General features: G+C 48.7%; 1 protein-coding gene across 5 annotated transcripts in view; it reads left to right on the top strand.

Annotated features, from left to right (window-relative positions):
* The window catches only part of HTT (huntingtin), a 138,139-nt gene that overhangs the window by 72,705 nt on the left and 47,858 nt on the right, over positions 1 to 17,576 (top strand). For all 5 annotated transcript variants that reach the window (XM_081229213.1, XM_081229212.1, XM_081229211.1 and 2 more), the window contains 12 exons: positions 24 to 134; positions 2,441 to 2,518; positions 2,888 to 3,111; positions 4,229 to 4,307; positions 4,428 to 4,589; positions 7,125 to 7,180; positions 8,196 to 8,344; positions 9,933 to 10,069; positions 11,537 to 11,653; positions 14,388 to 14,510; positions 14,790 to 15,025; positions 16,104 to 16,246. In XM_081229213.1, the coding sequence (XP_081085339.1) occupies positions 24 to 134; positions 2,441 to 2,518; positions 2,888 to 3,111; positions 4,229 to 4,307; positions 4,428 to 4,589; positions 7,125 to 7,180; positions 8,196 to 8,344; positions 9,933 to 10,069; positions 11,537 to 11,653; positions 14,388 to 14,510; positions 14,790 to 15,025; positions 16,104 to 16,246 (1,615 nt within the window). The remainder of the gene's footprint in view (positions 1 to 23; positions 135 to 2,440; positions 2,519 to 2,887; positions 3,112 to 4,228; positions 4,308 to 4,427; positions 4,590 to 7,124; positions 7,181 to 8,195; positions 8,345 to 9,932; positions 10,070 to 11,536; positions 11,654 to 14,387; positions 14,511 to 14,789; positions 15,026 to 16,103; positions 16,247 to 17,576) is intronic.

Below are 17,576 nucleotides of genomic sequence, written 5' to 3'. Positions count from 1 at the left end.
TTCTCTCCCTCCACTTTCCCAAGGTCACCTTGGATCTTCAGAGCAACACCGAAAAGTTTGGGGCTTTTCTGCGCTCTGCCCTGGATGTTCTCTCTCAGCTTCTAGAGTTGGCAACACTGCAGGACATCGGGAAGGTTTGTGTTTCCTTTCTTCTCGTTGAGCTGTAGCTGGCATGCTTGAAGTGTACCCTGGGCTGAGTGCCCAGGGCGAAACCCCACCATCCCGGCATGTTCACAAAGTGGGAGAAGGTTCTGCGGTCTGGGCACTTGGGTCTGATTCTCATCTTAGCCTGAAGTTGCCGGGGGCGGGCTTCTATTTGTGTCTTGTTTTCACTTTTTGCTGTAAATTAGCTCAGACCCAGATGAATTAAAAAATTGGTGGGTTTAAAACTGTTGGCAGAGTCCTTTACTTTATTTGACCTTCGCACATGGCGAGGTCAGAGCAGTCTCTGGGGTGTGGCTTGTTCCTCTGGTGCCTCAGGAAGCAGCAGAGCTGTGCTTGAGGCTCGTGGACTTCGGTTCCAAGCCCAATAACCTTCCTGCACCACCCTCATGTTGTGGGGACATGTTCAAGCACACAGGAGAGTTAAGAGGTCGTGTGGTGAGTGCCCGTGTCGTGTCCACGACCAGATCCAGCAGTTACCATTTTGTCCACTTGCTCTGCTGTGTTTGGATCCACCTGTCCAGCTACCGGGGCATCTTAGTTTCTAACGCATTTCAAAGTGAGTTTACCAATAGCCCTCCTTAAACGTGTGTCTCTTAGAAGTGGAATACAGTGAAGTTCCTTTGTTTTCATTTCTCGCCATCTTTTTCTCGATATGCATAAAGCTTATCTGGCTTTAATCATTGTACACATTGTCTTCTGTTTCTCTTCACTGTCCCTTGTACTTTTTCCACATGTCAACTCAGTGGGTCAGAGCAGTGCTTAGTCCAGGGCTAATTCTTCCACCACCGAGGTAAGACCTCCCTGGTTCTAGCCAGTGCCCCTTAAACCCTGCTGAGGAGAGCAGTCACCATTCCAGCCCTGTGTGAGTTCGGAGCGCTGTGCCCTCTGACCCTTCCTTACGCACATGTTAAGCGGCTCCCAGGGCCTCCCCCGGTCTACAGAGTCCTCTCTGGGAGCTCTCTCTTCTTTGGAACCCTCACTGTTTCTGCTTCCCCGGACTCTCAGCTCCTCCTCAACTCGGGGGGTCCCTTGAGCTCTGCTCTGTCCCTCGCCCTTGTGCCACCACCCAGGAGCTCTCTGAGGGCAGTGAGCTGGGGCAGTTGTAGGGCTGACTTGCTGGTTTCCCATTTCTCAGGGATCCCTGTCTTCCAGTGCCTCCTGGTCACTGTCTTGGAACCATGGTTTCATATATTCATATATTGGGTTTTTTTGGTTGTTTGGCTGTAGGGTAAATCTGGTCCCTCTTACTCCATATTGGCCAGGAGTGGAAGTCTCCCTTCATTATATTGTATGTTAATATTCATGCCTGGGACTTGTTTCCTTGAAGGCCACTAACAGCAGCATCCTTTTCTCACCTATTTTCAGTGCCTAACTCAGTTCTGTTGCACATGGAGCATGTGAAGGCTCTGGTTGTAATTCTTCTGGTTTGCACTTCTTAGTTGCCTGCTATGAGCTAGTGAAAACAAGGTGACGTGGAACAAATTCAACCCTGCAGAGTATAGCCTTGGATATGTAGTCTAATAGGAATAAATCAGAATCTTAAAAATACATGGTCCTGAGTATGTGAAATCTACAGAAATCTGTTGCTTTTTAGTGCAGGAAATATACCAAACAAATGAAGTGAGGGGCCTTTTCAATGTAGTTGGTCTGATAGAAGCAGTGTCTGGGGACCAGGTGGGCGGTGAGGGGAGAGCTGCTGATGCTGGTGCCTGGACCGGTTCATGTCTTCCGGGACCTTGGATAACATGGACCTCATTTCTGAGGCTGGTAAAAATAGTTTGTGAGAACAGTCATTTGAAGGCAGTCATTTTGGTCATTTTTGCAGGTTGCTGTTGGACACAGGACCTTACGCTAAAGGGAAATGTCTAGGGCTTTTTATGGTAAATCACACTTGATGTAGTATGTGCTACGTTCAGCTGAACCTCTGCAGGGGCCCCACAAATGCAGGGCTTTCACTCCTTTGTAGACGCTGAGCTCCTGCCCTGACAACAGGGCTGGATGCCGAGGGCACAGCAGATCCTTGATGCACAGTTCCTGGATGAGTGAGAGAAAGAAAGAACGTATAAACACATGAAAGGAAGGGTGAGACATGGCTGCTTAGATTTCCATGCTTTTTACTGACTTCCTCTGCTCGCAGTACATGAAAACCTTCTTCTGACTGTCCTCTGATGTGTACTGTTGTACACAGTTTAAACGGAAGTTGTCCTGTGTCCAGAATTCACAACAAGTATCTGTGAATTGCTTTCTTTAATGTCTTGCTGCCTGTCCTTTGCAGTGTGTTGAAGAGATCCTGGGGTACCTGAAATCCTGCTTCAGTCGAGAACCAGTGATGGCAACTGTTTGTGTCCAGCAGGTCAGAAAGTAGTTTCTTTTAAGCCCTTCAACCCGGCACGCTGATGTAATGCTGCCTGTCGTTCAGAAGGTGGTGCTGGTGGCGCGTCCAGCAGCCCCCATCCCGCCTTTGCTCACTCCGCTGTGCTCCGGCCAAGAGGGGTGCTCCTCCCTCATGGTCCAGGAGGAGGTGGCTCGCCCCCACAGGGGCAGAGGATCTTGGAAGCTGTGCTGGCCTCTCATCACTTAACTGGTGTCCTAGTATCCCTCCCCTGTCCTGCGCAATCTCAAGTTGTGCTAACATACCCAGTTATGTATAGGTGGGTTTGATATTTGTGTGGGAGATTCTGTGTTACTTCAGATGTTGATGGCTTCAATTCTTCCACTGTAGCTGCTGAAGACTCTCTTTGGGACAAACTTGGCCTCCCAGTTTGATGGCTTATCTTCCAACCCCAGCAAGTCTCAAGGCCGTGCTCAGCGCCTTGGCTCTTCCAGCGTGAGGCCGGGCTTGTACCACTACTGCTTCATGGCTCCGTACACCCACTTCACCCAGGCGTTAGCTGACGCCAGCCTAAGGAACATGGTGCAGGCAGAACAGGACCACGACACCTCAGGGTAACCTTCTGATAGTCTCCTGTGTTCAGAGAACTCTAGAAAATGTGGTTGCTGCAAAGATGCTGAAGGCATGGCCCTGCCTCCAGAGAAGCATGTGGTCCAGTGGGCGAGATTGCGAGCACTTCAGTGTCTTGGCAGGGCTGGGCTAGGGGAGAGGAGTGCTGAGCGGGCTTCCCGGGAAGTGCACTCACTGCTGATTCGTCAGCCAGCCAGAAAGGGGACACGCTATTCCCCAGGGTGCGTGACATTTCCCTTTAGAGTAAGATCCTGTGTGTTGGTGGCGCTTTGGGGGCCTGTAACTCAGGTGGCTCAGTAGTGCTAGTGTGTAGAGGGCATAGGTATTATTACTCTCTGTTTTGTAACTTTATGGCTAAAAGTCTATTTTCACTCAAATTTATAGTTGTTTATGGTGCCTGGAATTACAGTAGTTGTTTCTTAAATTACCATCAATTATTAGTGCATATTTGAGTTACTACTCTGTAGTAACAATAGAATTCCTGATTTTTCTTTATATAGATGTAGTGATGAAACAGCTACAGTTAAAATGCTAGAGTATTTTAGGAAAATGTCCACGTTTCGAGCTTTAATTGGTCATGTACTTACTATTTTTCCAAGTCTCAGGTATAAGTTCTTTAAATACTTTGTCTAATAATATGGGGTATAAATAAAACAAGCAAGTGTCTGATTACTGTCATTTAATATTGTGTTTCTTAAAAAGAAAAGGGTATAATTGATGTAAAGAAATTTTTTCCCAAGGAAATCAAGTGGTATCTTCTAAATCACTGAATCTTTCAAATGACCATCACCTCTCTGGCCCCACTACACACGGGGCTGAGTGATGAGTTTCCTGTAGCAGAGGAAAGCTCTGTCTCGGGTAGCCTGCTACATACAAGTGACAAGCTTTGATGGCTGTTGGTCAGCTGTAAACTCTGTTTCACCTAATTATCTTCACTAAAAGAAGAGTTTGATACTGCTACATTGAGTGGCTATTGTAGTTCTTTCTGACTCTAAAACGCTCTGATTTTGTGAATTTGAATTAGTTTGACCTGGACTATAGCTGGATACATAGGAGAGTATTTAAGGGTATTCTTTGCTCACCTTTCTTTCTGCCTGGCAGGTGGTTTGACGTACTCCAGAAAGTGTCTACCCAATTGAAGACAAACCTCACCAGCGTCTCAAAGAACCGCGCGGACAAGGTAACTGGGAGCTGGCAGGTGCACGCTTTGCATGCTGGACACGTTCCAGGTTGGGGGCTTTAAGCTGGCTGCAGTGGAAGACTCACTTATGGATTCTTGCTTTCTCTTTTTTTTTCGTAGAATGCTATTCATAATCACATTCGTTTATTTGAGCCTCTTGTTATAAAAGCTTTAAAACAGTACACGACAACAACCTCTGTGCAGTTACAGAAGCAGGTTTTGGATTTGCTGGCACAGCTGGTTCAGTTACGGGTTAATTACTGCCTTCTGGATTCGGATCAGGTTTGTCGCTTTTATCTTTCATCTATTGTACCTGTTCATAATTTAATAAAAATGAACTTAAAAAGACACTGAAGTCTACCTTGAAAAAATGCGCCATTTTTTTTCCCCCACCAGCGGCTGTGTCTCATCTGTCTCACTCACTGGTTGACACAGAGGGCCTGGCGTGCACAGGCCTCAGCAAGCGTTGCACCCTCACCCAAGCTCTCCAGGCTAGGGTCAGCCTTTACAAATCTGCCAACGGCTCTTCCCCTCCACTCACCCTCTCCCACTCCAAGGTTAATTCGAACTTAAATTGTAATTGAGATTTACTGTTGGGGGGACATTTTTGCAGGATCCAGAGTCTTATTTTAAACAGCTTATCAAGGAAGATCAATTTCAAGCGATCTAAAGTTAGCTCACCTATTTAAAAGGGAATGTGATCTGTTGGGCAGTGGCTGACCCCTGGCCCCTGGGTCCCCGCATGGCGGCTGTCTGAGCCGGCCCTGAGTGTCTGTGCTTGCTTCCACCAAGTGAGACCTCCCTGCCACGCCTTCCTCTGGTGGGTACAACTCTGGAAAGCTGTATCATTTTGTGATGCGAATTCTCTTAAAGCAAGCGTCATGCCAGCCAAGTTCACTGCAAAGAAAGTTGCCTTTAGGTCGTCAAGATGTGACTGTCATTGTTGGGCTGTGATTTGGCGCTACTTTCCTATGAGATAGGAAATACTGCAATTCTCCATTCCTTTCTAGACACCACTGTATCTGTGGTGTAGCATTGTTGTTGAGATGATCCTCTCTTGACGCTTACGTATCAGATGGGGACTTTAGAAAGATAGAAGAAAGCAACAAAAATCACTCCGTTTTGGAGAAGGGCTCTATGTGGCATGACTGAAGAGAGAATTTGATAAAGGCCTGTCTGACCAGTGTATGGTTGAGTGGAGAGCTGTGTTCTTTCTCTGTCCACTGACCGCAGCCCTAGCAGAGACTGGTCTCTAACCATCCACCAGCCACGCACCTTGAGAAACTCACCAGGAGAAGCGAGCAAACACATTCAGGACGCTCGTTTCCCCACAGGTGGTGTTGGGGGGTCACCTGATGAGAGCGGGCTTGGGGCAGGGACTCTGTTTTGACCCAGCATTTTCATTGTCCCGCCCTCTGCTCTGGTTCTCCGAGGAAAATCATCCAAAGAGCCGTTTCCTTCCTTGGGGACGACGCTCACTGCGGGACGGTTCCCGTGCTCTGATGCAGGGGCTTGGGTGGGGAGAGGCCCTCACCTGAAGTGGGGGGCAGCCGTGGCCGAGAGGGAGGCAGGCGCGGGCCTGCGAGGGGAGCCTGGGAAGGTGGGGCCTCCTAGGGCTTCCCCAGCACCTGCTGCTCCAGGGGAGAGCACAGCCCGGGCTGGCTGCACTCTCATCAGGACACGGGCTGCCTTTCTCGTTTTCCCCCTTCTGACTCGTTGTGGGAGGAAACTGATTCTCTCAGGTGGTGGTCGGTCTCTGCTGGGGCTGCTGTCAGTGGACAGAGAAAGAGCACAGCTCCCCACTCGGCCGTACCCTGGTCAGACAGGCCTTTATCAATTCTGTCTTTAGTCATTCTACACAGAGCGCTTCTCCAAAACGGAATGATTTTTGTTGCTTTTTTCTATCTTTCTAAAGTCCCCATCTGATACGTAAGCGTCGAGAGAGAATTCCGTGCTGTGCTCGGCTCTGTGCACGCGCACGCGCACGCGCACAGGTGGTCTGACGCGCGGGCCTCACCGCGAGCCCAGCACTTTCTGCCTCTTACTTGGTGGCGTTAGGTTTTCTTGCCATGGGTACTCTCGCCCCACGTTTGTTCCGGTTTGTTTCTGTCACTCAGCACCCTTTCCCCCCAATTCTTAGGGTTCAGTACCTTGACAGTTTTTATGAACAAGGATAGAAAACTATCAATAGAACAGGCAAGTGATTTAACTCAGTTCAGATAGTGATTTACTGAGCACCTGCTGTGTGTCTGTATCCCACCCGGGGGCGAGGAGGAAACTGGAGATAAGCTCCATGCTTCAGGCTGGAGAATGAATTTGGGCACTTGGAACGTGACACAGAACTGGCTGTAAGCCAGTTGTGAAGTCCTGCCTCTGCTTCTCAAGGCCACCCTCCCCTCCGCACCCCTCGGTACCCAGCTCCTTTGAATGTTGGGGCGGGGGGAGAAGTTGGACTCACTTGGGCATCTTTATTCCTAAGCCAGTTGCAGGAAATCCGTGCTGTGCGGCTTGCCGTGAGCTGGAGCGAATGAGGCCTGCTGGTGTGCCTTTTGGGTGCTGCCTGGTGGCTCCTGGAATTCATCATCTGTGTTTCCCAACAGGTTTCACCTCAGTGTTCAGTAAATGTGTTTAGAGGGATTTCTGGAAGTGTCTTGAAATTATCTAGTCTGTGACAGTAGAATACATTTGAATTCTTGTATACAAACGAATTTACTGTCAGGAAACTTGTTAAAGGTTTATACAAATGAGTATGAAGAAAAATAACCTAGTTTGCACATTTTAATTATTGATGTAAAAATTTTATTCTTCTGCCTGTAGGTGTTTATTGGATTTGTGCTGAAGCAGTTTGAATACATTGAAGTAGGCCAGTTCAGGTAATAGCGTTTTGTTATTTTAGATTTCTTGTCCTTGTTACATAATTACATGTAATTTTATGTTATGTTATGTTATTTGCCGCACCGCCCGGCATACGGGATCTCAGTTCCCCCGACCAGGGATCGAACCCGTGCTCCCTGCAGTGGAAGCATGGAGTCTTAACCACTGGACCGCCAGGGAATTCCCTACATGTAGGATGAGCATTTATCTTAAAGGATTGTTAGGCATTTTTGCTAAGCATTATTTTTAATGGAAATCTGATTAACATGCTGTGGATTTTTGTTTCTTCTAAAAATTAATGAATAAGTATCTCAAGACGCGTTGAGAAGTAGTTCTGCGTCTGATAATCGCATGTGTTGTCAGTTTTCATTTCATATTTCAAAGCATTTATAATAGTTTTCTAAATGAAATCTCACTTGATAGAGCACTAATTTTTCTAATCTTAGAGAAGACAGTTTTTGAATGCAGTTGTCTTTAATAAAGGTAATTATTATGCACTGTATTTATATTAATTGCAGTTTTTCTTTGCTAGACTATTAGGTTTGAATACTTCCTCCTATAAGTATAATTATAGAAAATTAAAATTCTTCAGTTTCTGAACTAACTGATAAGTAGTTAGGGAAACATAGTACAGAGGAAGGTGTTCTGAGAGTCCCCTGGGTCTGGAGGCCCAGTTTCTTGTTCTCGACCATGTGATTCGAGGTTACTTTTTCTCCTTTCGGTGTCAGTTACTTTTTCTGCTGTTGGGCGCCTTCTCCAGGCCCTCACTTAGCCCAGGCGCCCCAGAGGACATGCTGGCCCCACCTCAAGCCGGGAACACGGGGGGGACGTCAGCTGGACTAAACTGGGTCCCGAGGGTCCTTTAGCTCAGTGCCCGCTCATCCCCCCTCGTGCTCTTCCGTTTTCTCACATGTGCTCTCTCAACTCTGAATCGAGAGTAATTTCATGCTGTTTATATTGATTACGTTTCTTCACTTTAAAAGGAAGCATCTAAATGGATGTTTTTGTTTCTAGGGAGTCAGAGGCAATTATTCCAAACGTCTTTTTCTTCCTGGTATTACTATCTTATGAACGCTATCACTCAAAACAGATCATTGGAATTCCTAAAATCATCCAGCTCTGTGACGGCATCATGGCCAGTGGGAGGAAAGCTGTGACACACGGTAACGGGACAGCCTTTCACTGTGGTCTTCAGTGGTCATCATGTGCTGACACCACCTTCCACCTGTGTGGACAGCTGCCCAGTGCTCTGTAGGCTGTGCGTGTGTACGCGTGTGCATGTGCACTCTGGTTAGAGATGTTTACAAAAAGGAGAGAGCACACTCTTTACTCCCAGGAGTGTATGATCCACTTAGGTAAACACAGACAGTGAGGTAATCTAAGGTGCACATAGAGTCTGACATAAATACTCTTGTCTATCCGTGTGAAACAAAGAATTTTAAAGTCCAGCTTCTGTAAGGACATGGGATTTCTCGTCCAGTGGTATTAGAAGATATAGTTTGGCCTTGATTCAGGGCCTTCTGTTTTGCCTGGTTATTTCATAGCAGGTTAAGTGAGGTCCACAGGTGACAGTCAGCTGCTCAGGCAGCCTCCTTCCCACCTGTGGAATGAGGTGGTGTGGTTTAGGAAGGAGCTGTGAATCTTTTTTTGCACTTTTTAAACTGCACTTCCTACTGACTCCTCTCTGGCTCCATCGTCAGGAATCTGTAGGCTTTTGAACTGTGATTGGGGTGCCTCCCAAGACCTCGGCTGGCTGCTGCACCCAGGGTCCCCATTCCGCATACTGCAGTAGGGTGACCAGTGAGCCATGGTGCCGGGGGTGTAGAGGGGCTCGGCAATCACCATTTCCACACTAGCAAGACGGTCACCTTAGCCATGGCCTTGCTAGGGCTCAAATCCATGCCTCAGCACAGGGGTACATGACTGCACGTATGGACTTGGGGTCACTGGATAGAGTTGAAAGTGCAAACGGCAAATAGAGGGATGACTGAGGTTTCCCAGATCAGAGGGTCTTTGGATAGAAAATTGATGGGCAGCCAGACCGCCCTGCTCTCTACTGGGAAGCCTGGTTGTCTGTAGAAAACTCATCAAGTGTGTCGTGTGTGTGTGTGCGTCACTGAGGGTGAGAGAGTGTGCCTTTCAGTAATCTTGGTGACATGACTGGGCTGATCCTTCTCAATGAAAGGCCTTTCTTAGTTTATTCAAGTGGTGGTGTGAGGCAAAATAATGTACTTTGCTCTTTTGGAGAAAAACACGACTTGGGGGAAAACACATTTGAGAGAGTGACTTTAATTGCTTGAAACAGTATAGAAATCTAATACTTTGACTAAATGTTTTCCATTGAAAAAGCATTTGTTCTCTCTTCAGGTAAATCTGTAAGTAGATTATGCATGAGGATAGAATGTTGCTATTTTGGTTAGTTAGGTTTTATTATTTTGAATTTGACTTTTGAATTTGTGTCTCTTTGTGTCAGAAATAATGTTATGTCACAGAAACCCTAGTTTTTTGTTTTTTTGTTTTTTAAAAATTTCACAACATTATCAAGTGTCAGAGGAAGACCCATGGCCTTCCAGGATGGTATACAGGTAATTTCACGGCACTCATTGATAACCTTAATTTATCTCTTATCACAAAGCCAAGTATGGGTCAGGGTTTTCTTTATTTCTTGAAAATAATTTGGAGGTGTTAGTGCTGTCTTCCGAATGCATCTGTCACATACTTCCTTCTTAGTGGGCCCTTTTGTGCCTACAGCCATACCAGCCCTGCAGCCTATAGTCCACGACCTCTTCGTTTTAAGAGGAACCAATAAAGCTGATGCAGGAAAAGAGCTTGAAACCCAGAAAGAGGTGGTGGTGTCAATGTTACTGAGACTCATCCAGTACCATCAGGTAAGAGGAGGTGTGGGGTGGTCACTGACCCTTCCTTGTCCCTGCAGGGACAGGAGGAAATGCCACGTGGCCGCTGTCTGCTGTCAGTGAGTGTGGCTTTGTGCCAGCCCTGGGCTCTCGGGCGGGAAGACGCAGGGGGACATAAGGCTTGGTGGTGTCTGTCTTTAAGGCAGTGTGGCCTGGCCGACGGTCACAAGGTCGTTCAAGGCGGTAAACATGGTGGAGGCCCTCTTTTCCAAAATGAGGATCAAATACCAGTCAACAGTGTCGATCAAAATGGTAGCGTTCTAAAGAATGATTTTTTAAAAAAACGTGAAATAATTTAATGACTTTATTTGTATATTTATTTACCACTATGTTGAGGGAGGGCCAGAGTCTTTTTCTTGGTGCTGATTTCTGGCTTCGTTTTCCTTAAGGTGGAGTAGGAATTTCAGGTGGTGTGTGAGGCAGTCTGGAAACAGAAGTCTGGCTTTTTAATGAATTCTCTTCTGTAGCTGGTACAGTTGCCTAGCCCTCACTTATTTTGGTAATTCTTTTTAGCTATTTGTCTTTGAATCTTTATAAAATCGTAAGATTTTCTCATAGAAACACTTTCTTTGTGCATTCTCATTTTGGTTAATCTAGGTAATGTTTAATTAAATGCTTAGTGTTTAATTAAATCCCGTAATTACAATAAAAAGTACGACTACCATAAAGAGGTTTGAGAACCAATAACCGGCTCTTGGCAAGCATGCAGTTTAGTGGGAGGCCTGGAGGGCAGCTCAGCCAGCGCAGCGTCCCCAGAGCTCCCGGCCTGGTTTACGGAACGGAGAGGGCGGGTCTTGGGTTAGGAGAGTCGGGATGAGTGCAGAGTGGCCGCTGTCCCGCAAGTGCTGCCCGAAGTGCCTCTCGAAGGGAGAGGTAGCTGTGGAGGCGGCCGGGCGGCTTTCCAGGGAACGGGCTCAGCCTGGCCAGTACGTTCATAGATCAGGCTGCAGGCTTTTCTGCGAACAGGCGGGTGATAAGCATTTTCAGCTTTGCAGGAGCTCCTCGTGTCTGCTGTCGTTCTGGAAGCCTTCCTAGCAGCATTTTCACGGTGGTCGTGTGCCAGGGAGACCGTGTTTACCAAAACAGGCTTTTAGGGGTCTCTGTTTAGAAGGGATCACTAGCAAACTCGTGCTCACCCAAGGCCAACTCTTCTGAAGTATGGTGTCCTCAGTAGAAGGTGACCTTTGCAGAGATGTTAATACACACAAAAGCCAGAGGTGTCTGCACAACAGTTTAGTCAAGGCTGTACTTGTGTCCTGCCAAAGGCTGAGATGAGTTTGGCTTTCCTTTCATGCCTTTCCTCTGGTTGTGAGTCTTGTAAAGCCGTAGAGATGACAGTGCCGTGGTCCTCCTGCGTGTCCCGGGGCCAGGGCTGCGTTGGCCCTCCTGGGGGCACGTGGGCTGGGGTCCGAGTGTCTTCCAGCCGTTCCCTCTGTGCAGGTGTTGGAGATGTTCATCCTGGTCCTGCAGCAGTGCCACAAGGAGAGCGAGGACAAGTGGAAGCGGCTGTCTCGGCAGGTAGCCGACATCATCCTCCCGATGTTGGCCAGGCAACAGGTTTGTCCCCCTCCCCCCGCGTGTGGGGTCACTGTGGCACCATGGAAGTGGGTGAAGATGCTCGTGAGAGGTGGGCGCTTGTGGTGGGCTTTTCGTCGGATCATGGTGGGTACATTTTATGGTCGTTACTGGTGCCATCTGGACGAGTGTGAGGCCAGAGGTAGAGACGTCCCCTGGGTCCCAAGGCGCCCTTGGGAAGTGCCTCCAGGGCTGCGTCCTTTCCTGCTTACACCCTGTCTCCCTCATTCTGCTCAGTCAAATGTCTTCTGTTTGCTCTGTAGGGGAGTGTTTTTCCTTATCACGTATAAAGTAAGTTGGCAGTTATCTGTCATTTAATCAAGATTTCTGTGGTCAAATGATGCAGCCAGTGGTTTCCACAAGCGCAGTGGACGGCACTGGTTTGGCTGTGTGTGTAGGATGGAGCCCAGTAGTCGCATGCCTTCTGAACCACTTCTGCCCCCACCCCCCGTCCCCCCAACCCCCGGCGTCGAGGGCAGGACGCTGTGCTCCGGGTGCTGCGCCACCCTGGGAACCAGGCAGCAGGGACGCGCTGAGGACGGTCCCCCCAGGAAACCGTCCCAGCTGCTGGCAGAGCTCTGGGTCTGAAGCACTTTGGGTACAGTCAGCAGATGCCTGTTTGTTCATCTGGGTCGGCCCGGCTAGGGAAGCGGGCGCTCTCAGAGTGAGCGTTTAGTTGGAACGGGGTGGGGAGACAGCAGAGGGGTGTAAACTAGTGAAGTGTATAAAATGTCAGATGAGCGTGCTGGAGGGAGGGGAGGTGTGTCGGCTGGGGGTGACAGTGTTGAATGGGTGACATCCGCAGGGACTTGAAGGAGGTGAGGGATGAGCCGAGCAGATGCCTGGGGAAGAGCTCTCCGGGTGGAGGACTGGGGGAGCCCTCGGAGGGCTTGGTACGAAGGGGGTCAGGGTGAACTTGAGAGTTGAACAGGCGGGCGGGGTTGTAGGGAGAGCCACTCGTGGCTCAGGGCCTGTGTGGACCAAGGGTGGGAGCGAAGGGGCGAGAAGGGGTGTCTGCTGGACGCAGCTCGGACGCAGAACCAGTGAGCTTTGCTGACGGCTTAGGTGGGGTGAGGGATGTGAGAGGAGGGGCGGGCAGGTGGCTGTAGCGTGATGGCTTTGGGGGGACCATGGAAGGAGCGGGTTTCGGGAGGAGGTCAGAGCCTGGTTTGGATGTGTTTGTTTGGGACACCTGGTGGCGCCAGGGAGGCTGGAGGAGGCCTTTGGGGTGAGAACTGGAGGGCAGGCCTGAGGGTGGACGAGGTCGCTGCGGGTCCCAGGGTAGCTGGACAGTGGGAGAAGGCCGAGCCTCGGGAGGCGAGGGGGCCCATGGACGAGACAGGCAGGAGCAGGCGGCGTGGTATTCTTACAACCGAGAAGAAAAGGTGTTTCCCGGAGGAAGGACTGATCACTGGGAGCTGTTGCCGAGCCAAGCAGACGGGCCCTGGGAACTGACCCGCACTTGGCCGCACGCAGGTCCCTGGGGAGCGGCTTTGGTGGAGCGGAGGCAACAGAAGCCCAGCCAGCATGCGCTGGTGAGAGAGCAGGAGGAGAGAGGGAGAGACGTGGCGGCAGCCGGCCAAGCTGGGGGGGACGAGGGCCAGTGTCCACCCCGAGGGCAAGAGCAGAGGGGAACTGCCTCTGCAGGACAGGCGGCTGTGCCGTCGTGGCGTCCCTGAGCACCACCAGACCCAGGGCTCCGTGGCCGCGTAGCTGACAGGTCATAGCCAGAGGGTCATAGCCAGTGGGTGGGCCCCAGGAAGAGGCTTCTTCCCACCGCAGAGGGGCGGCTCCACGCCAGGCAGGGCTCAGACCTGCACCTTGAGAAAATTGCCCTCTGTGGAGATGTTACTGTGTGTATACACACTCGTCAGTATTGATGAAAATCATCAGTAGGGGAGTGGTTGAATGTACTGTGGTAGAGACTTAATTTGGAATATTTTGCAACCTTTAAAAATAATGTTAGGAGGATTTCCCTGCCGGTCCAGTGGTTAATACTCTGCCCTTCCATTGCTGGGGGGGGCCAGGTCCGATCCCTGGGTGGGGAACTAAGATCCTGCATGCCGCACGGAGAGGCCAACAAAGTTTTAAAAATGTTAGGTTTTAAAACCTGTTGCCTTCGGAGTTCTCCATTATATTTTTAATGGAAAAAAGCAGAGACATTTATAACATGATTTTTCAAAACAACTTAAACAAAAATCTCTCTACACGTATAGGAATGTGGAGAAAGTTAATGAGAAATACACTAATTTGCTAACATTTGTTTCTACATAGTGGGGTAGGGATGGGGTGCCAGTAAAGAAAGAAAAAAGATACAGTGTGTATGATACCCATTTAGGTACATTACATGTGTGTAAAGAGATGCGAGAGAGGCTGGTTCCTGAAGTGTGGATGGTGACTGGGTCAGGGCGGTGAGGTTTCAGTTGATATTTTTCATACTTTTACATATTTGAACTTTTTACACAAAGCATCTGTGGCTTATTTAATAAAAATCTAAATGCAAAGATTTCCATCGTGGAAAAAATACAGCTGTGTTACAGTGTTGTTCTAAAAAACGTTTACTTGGTTCACTACTGAAGTTAAAATGTATTTAAATGTGGGGGTGGGAATGATGCATGGTCAAGGTCATTTGACCTTGAGACAACTGATGTGAGGTATAAAAGTTGGCATTTCAGTTGGCTTACGGGGAAACATCTGTGACGTTTAATTGCAACAGATGCACATTGATTCTCACGAAGCACTTGGAGTGTTAAATACGTTATTTGAGATTTTGGCCCCTTCCTCCCTCCGTCCCGTGGACATGCTTTTACGGAGTATGTTCGTCACCCCAGATACCCTGGTGAGTATCCCGCCTCCTGATGGCATCTTGGGTTCACCACTGTGTGGGCACCTGGGGGTTTCTGCTGGGGCCAGGGTGGAGCCTTAGTATTTGCATTTTAAACAGGTTCCCAGATGGTACTGATGCTGCTTGTCTGGGACCACACTTTGAGAACCAATGAGACAGACTTATTGGTGGAAATGTAAAATCAGGGTGATTTTCATAAATGAAATTGGCAATCAGGAAAAACTTAATCCTCTTTTTTCTTTAGCTATAACTTACTTATTTTCCTTCCTTTAGGCATCTGTGAGCACTGTTCAACTATGGATATCCGGAATCCTAGCCATTTTGAGGGTTCTGATTTCCCAGTCAACTGAAGATATTGTTCTTTCTCGTATTCAGGAGCTTTCCTTCTCTCCATATTTACTCTGCTGTCCGATAATTAATAGGTTAAGAGATGGGGACAGTAATTCAGTACTGGAAGAACACAGTGAAGGGAGACAAACGAAGAATTTGCCAGAAGAAACATTTTCCAGGTATGCTCTAAATCTGAGCCCTCCGCTAGTCCATGTCCTCAGGCTGTCGTGCGGTGTTTGGGATCACTGAGTCTCACTTCAGCTCTGCGAGGTGGGTTGAGTCTGTGCCGTTGTGTTTTCTTTGCCCAGCCTCACCTGTGGCCCTTGGTCATGCCTGTCTGCAGGCTCTGTCACATCCTGAATCAGACCCTCGTTAAGACTGCACCGTGGTAGCGGCTGGGTACAGGCGATAAGGGCGTGGTTGCCTGCAGAGAATTTGAAAACCTAGGAAAACCCACTAAAAGTCAGTCTTATGTTTATTCCCACCGGGTGCTGGCCACCCTAAACACTGTCAGTAGTAAAATTCCCTTCCCCGCCAGGGTGGAACGCTTGTACTGTGCTCCCCTGGGTGTACTTGTGGCATCAAATCACATCTGCCCTTACCAGTTCTTGGGAAGCTCCTTGAGGGTGCCGATCACAACTCAGGCACTGAAAAGGCTTGTTGTGTAGACAAGTGTGTATCCACCTTTGCTGGATTCGGGGTGCACGCTGACTTATACCTCGTAGAGTGTGTCCAGGAAGCACAGTTCCTGAAAACGTGCTCCTTCCTGCCGGGTCCACCGTAATGTCCATGTAGCTGCCCTTGGTTGGTCATCAGGGCCTGGGGCGCCATTGTGTTTGTGGAGATAAATCCAGTGAAACTGCACGACACCCGTTTGTCCGCAGGTTCAGCAAGGCAACCTGTGGCTCCTGCTGTTACATTTAAGCAAGGGGCTAAAGTGGAGGATACATTAAATTCCTGTGGTGGGTTATCAGCCTACTTTATGGTTTATAAAGTTTTGAAGAAACACTGCAGGTCATTTTACCCTCCTGACAGTCCTTTAAAGGTGGTATGATTCCTGCCATCTCGTTAGTGAGGAAAGTGATACGCAGAGAGGTAAAGTGACTTAATCCAGAGGGCTGACATTGAACACTTCACTGTACTTGCATTTTTACCCTACCCATATCTACTGTGTATATTACTTTCGCGTGTGTGCCTCCCAGAAGTGCTCCGCAATAGGCACCTACTTCACCGTCACCCTCCTCCCTTTCTTTGAAGGTTTCTGCTACAACTGGTTGGCATCCTTTTAGAGGACATTGTTACAAAACAGCTAAGAGTGGAAATGAGTGAACAGCAGCATACTTTCTACTGCCAAGAGCTAGGCACGCTGCTCATGTGTCTGATCCACATCTTCAAGTCTGGTAGGTGCATCACACTAGTCTTATTAGAGCATCTGTATATCCCCTGCCCTGCCCTGCACACTCTCAGGATGTAAGGAGGTGCTGCCCAGTGTGAGCTCTGCTCCGCTCAGTGTGCCTTTGAAGACGTTGTGCTGATGAAAACAGTAAACCTGGGTGCTTCCTCCTGTTTTAAAGATTTGGAAAGTCAAAATGTTTTTGTTACCTTTACATACGATTTTGGATTAAAAAAAACAGTGCACTCAAGAGAGAAGTCACAAGATCCCAGCCATGTAGCAAGCATAGGAAGCAACCAGCCCGCCTTAGGACAGTCAGTGTTTTTCAACAGGAATGAGTGCTTTCAAAAGGAATGTCTTGCTAGTTATAGGCATATCCTTCTTTTCTCAGCAAGAAAAATGAAAGGCAATTCTAATCTCTAGGAAAAACAAACAGCAAGGAAGTCATGGTCCAAATATGAAGCAAATCTGGAGGTGGTTTGAGTCCTGGAAGTGCGGGGGTAGGTGCTCTCTTTGGGTGTGACTGCCTCTGGTGTGTTTAATTCTGTTGCCGCATCGTGTATTTCCACGTCTCAGCTCTTTTACTGTGTTGGCTTTGTTTTCTGTGGGGCTCCTTCCCCGCGGCAGAAAGGATGGCCTCTGGTCTCAGCCCCTGTGGGAGTCCTGTGAGGGACTCGTGAGCCCTGGGTGCTCTGGCCAGCCTGGGCTGGGTGAGAGGCTGGACAGCATTCCTTTGGGAGAAATAGTTACTTTCCAGTAGTAAGGTAAGGGGAGCAGATGGAATAACTGACATCCACTGCAAGTGATGAAAGCATACCAAGGCAAGTTTGGAGGTAACCACCACAACTGAAAACAGAACGATAACAAATAGTCGCCTTAAGAGGGATGGGGCAGGGCACCTGTAAAATCAGAAGACCCCGTCTGTTACGGGATTTAAAAATCATGTGTGTGTATTACTTTAATACAAACTAAAACACACACATACCCACATACATACCATTAGAGCAGAAGATAGTTACCACTGTCAACCTTTATTCATTCAACAAAGATGCCCTGAGTCTGCCGCCACTGCGCTGGGCCCTGGGTGTGCGGTAGTCAGTACAGCTGACGTGATCCCTGCTTCTGTGGTGCTCAGTCTAGCAGGGCAGACAATACACAGGTATGTCACCACAAGTCTTGCTATCTCCTGAGAAGGAAACAAAAGCACAGTGACAGCCAGCACAGGGGCGGGCAGTAGGGGCTGGTTCTCCTAGGGGGCTGCTGAGCTAAGGCCTGAAGGAGAAGGAGCTGGCCCTTCGGAGAGAGTGTTCCTGCCGAGAGGGGTGAGGGCTCGGAGG

The sequence above is a fragment of the Mesoplodon bidens genome (genome assembly GCF_964165515.1).
Source record: "Mesoplodon bidens genome assembly, chromosome: 1".
Taxonomy (NCBI): domain Eukaryota; kingdom Metazoa; phylum Chordata; class Mammalia; order Artiodactyla; family Ziphiidae; genus Mesoplodon; species Mesoplodon bidens.
The sequence above is the reverse complement of the archived record's forward strand: the minus strand, read 5'-3'. Positions and strand labels throughout refer to the sequence as shown.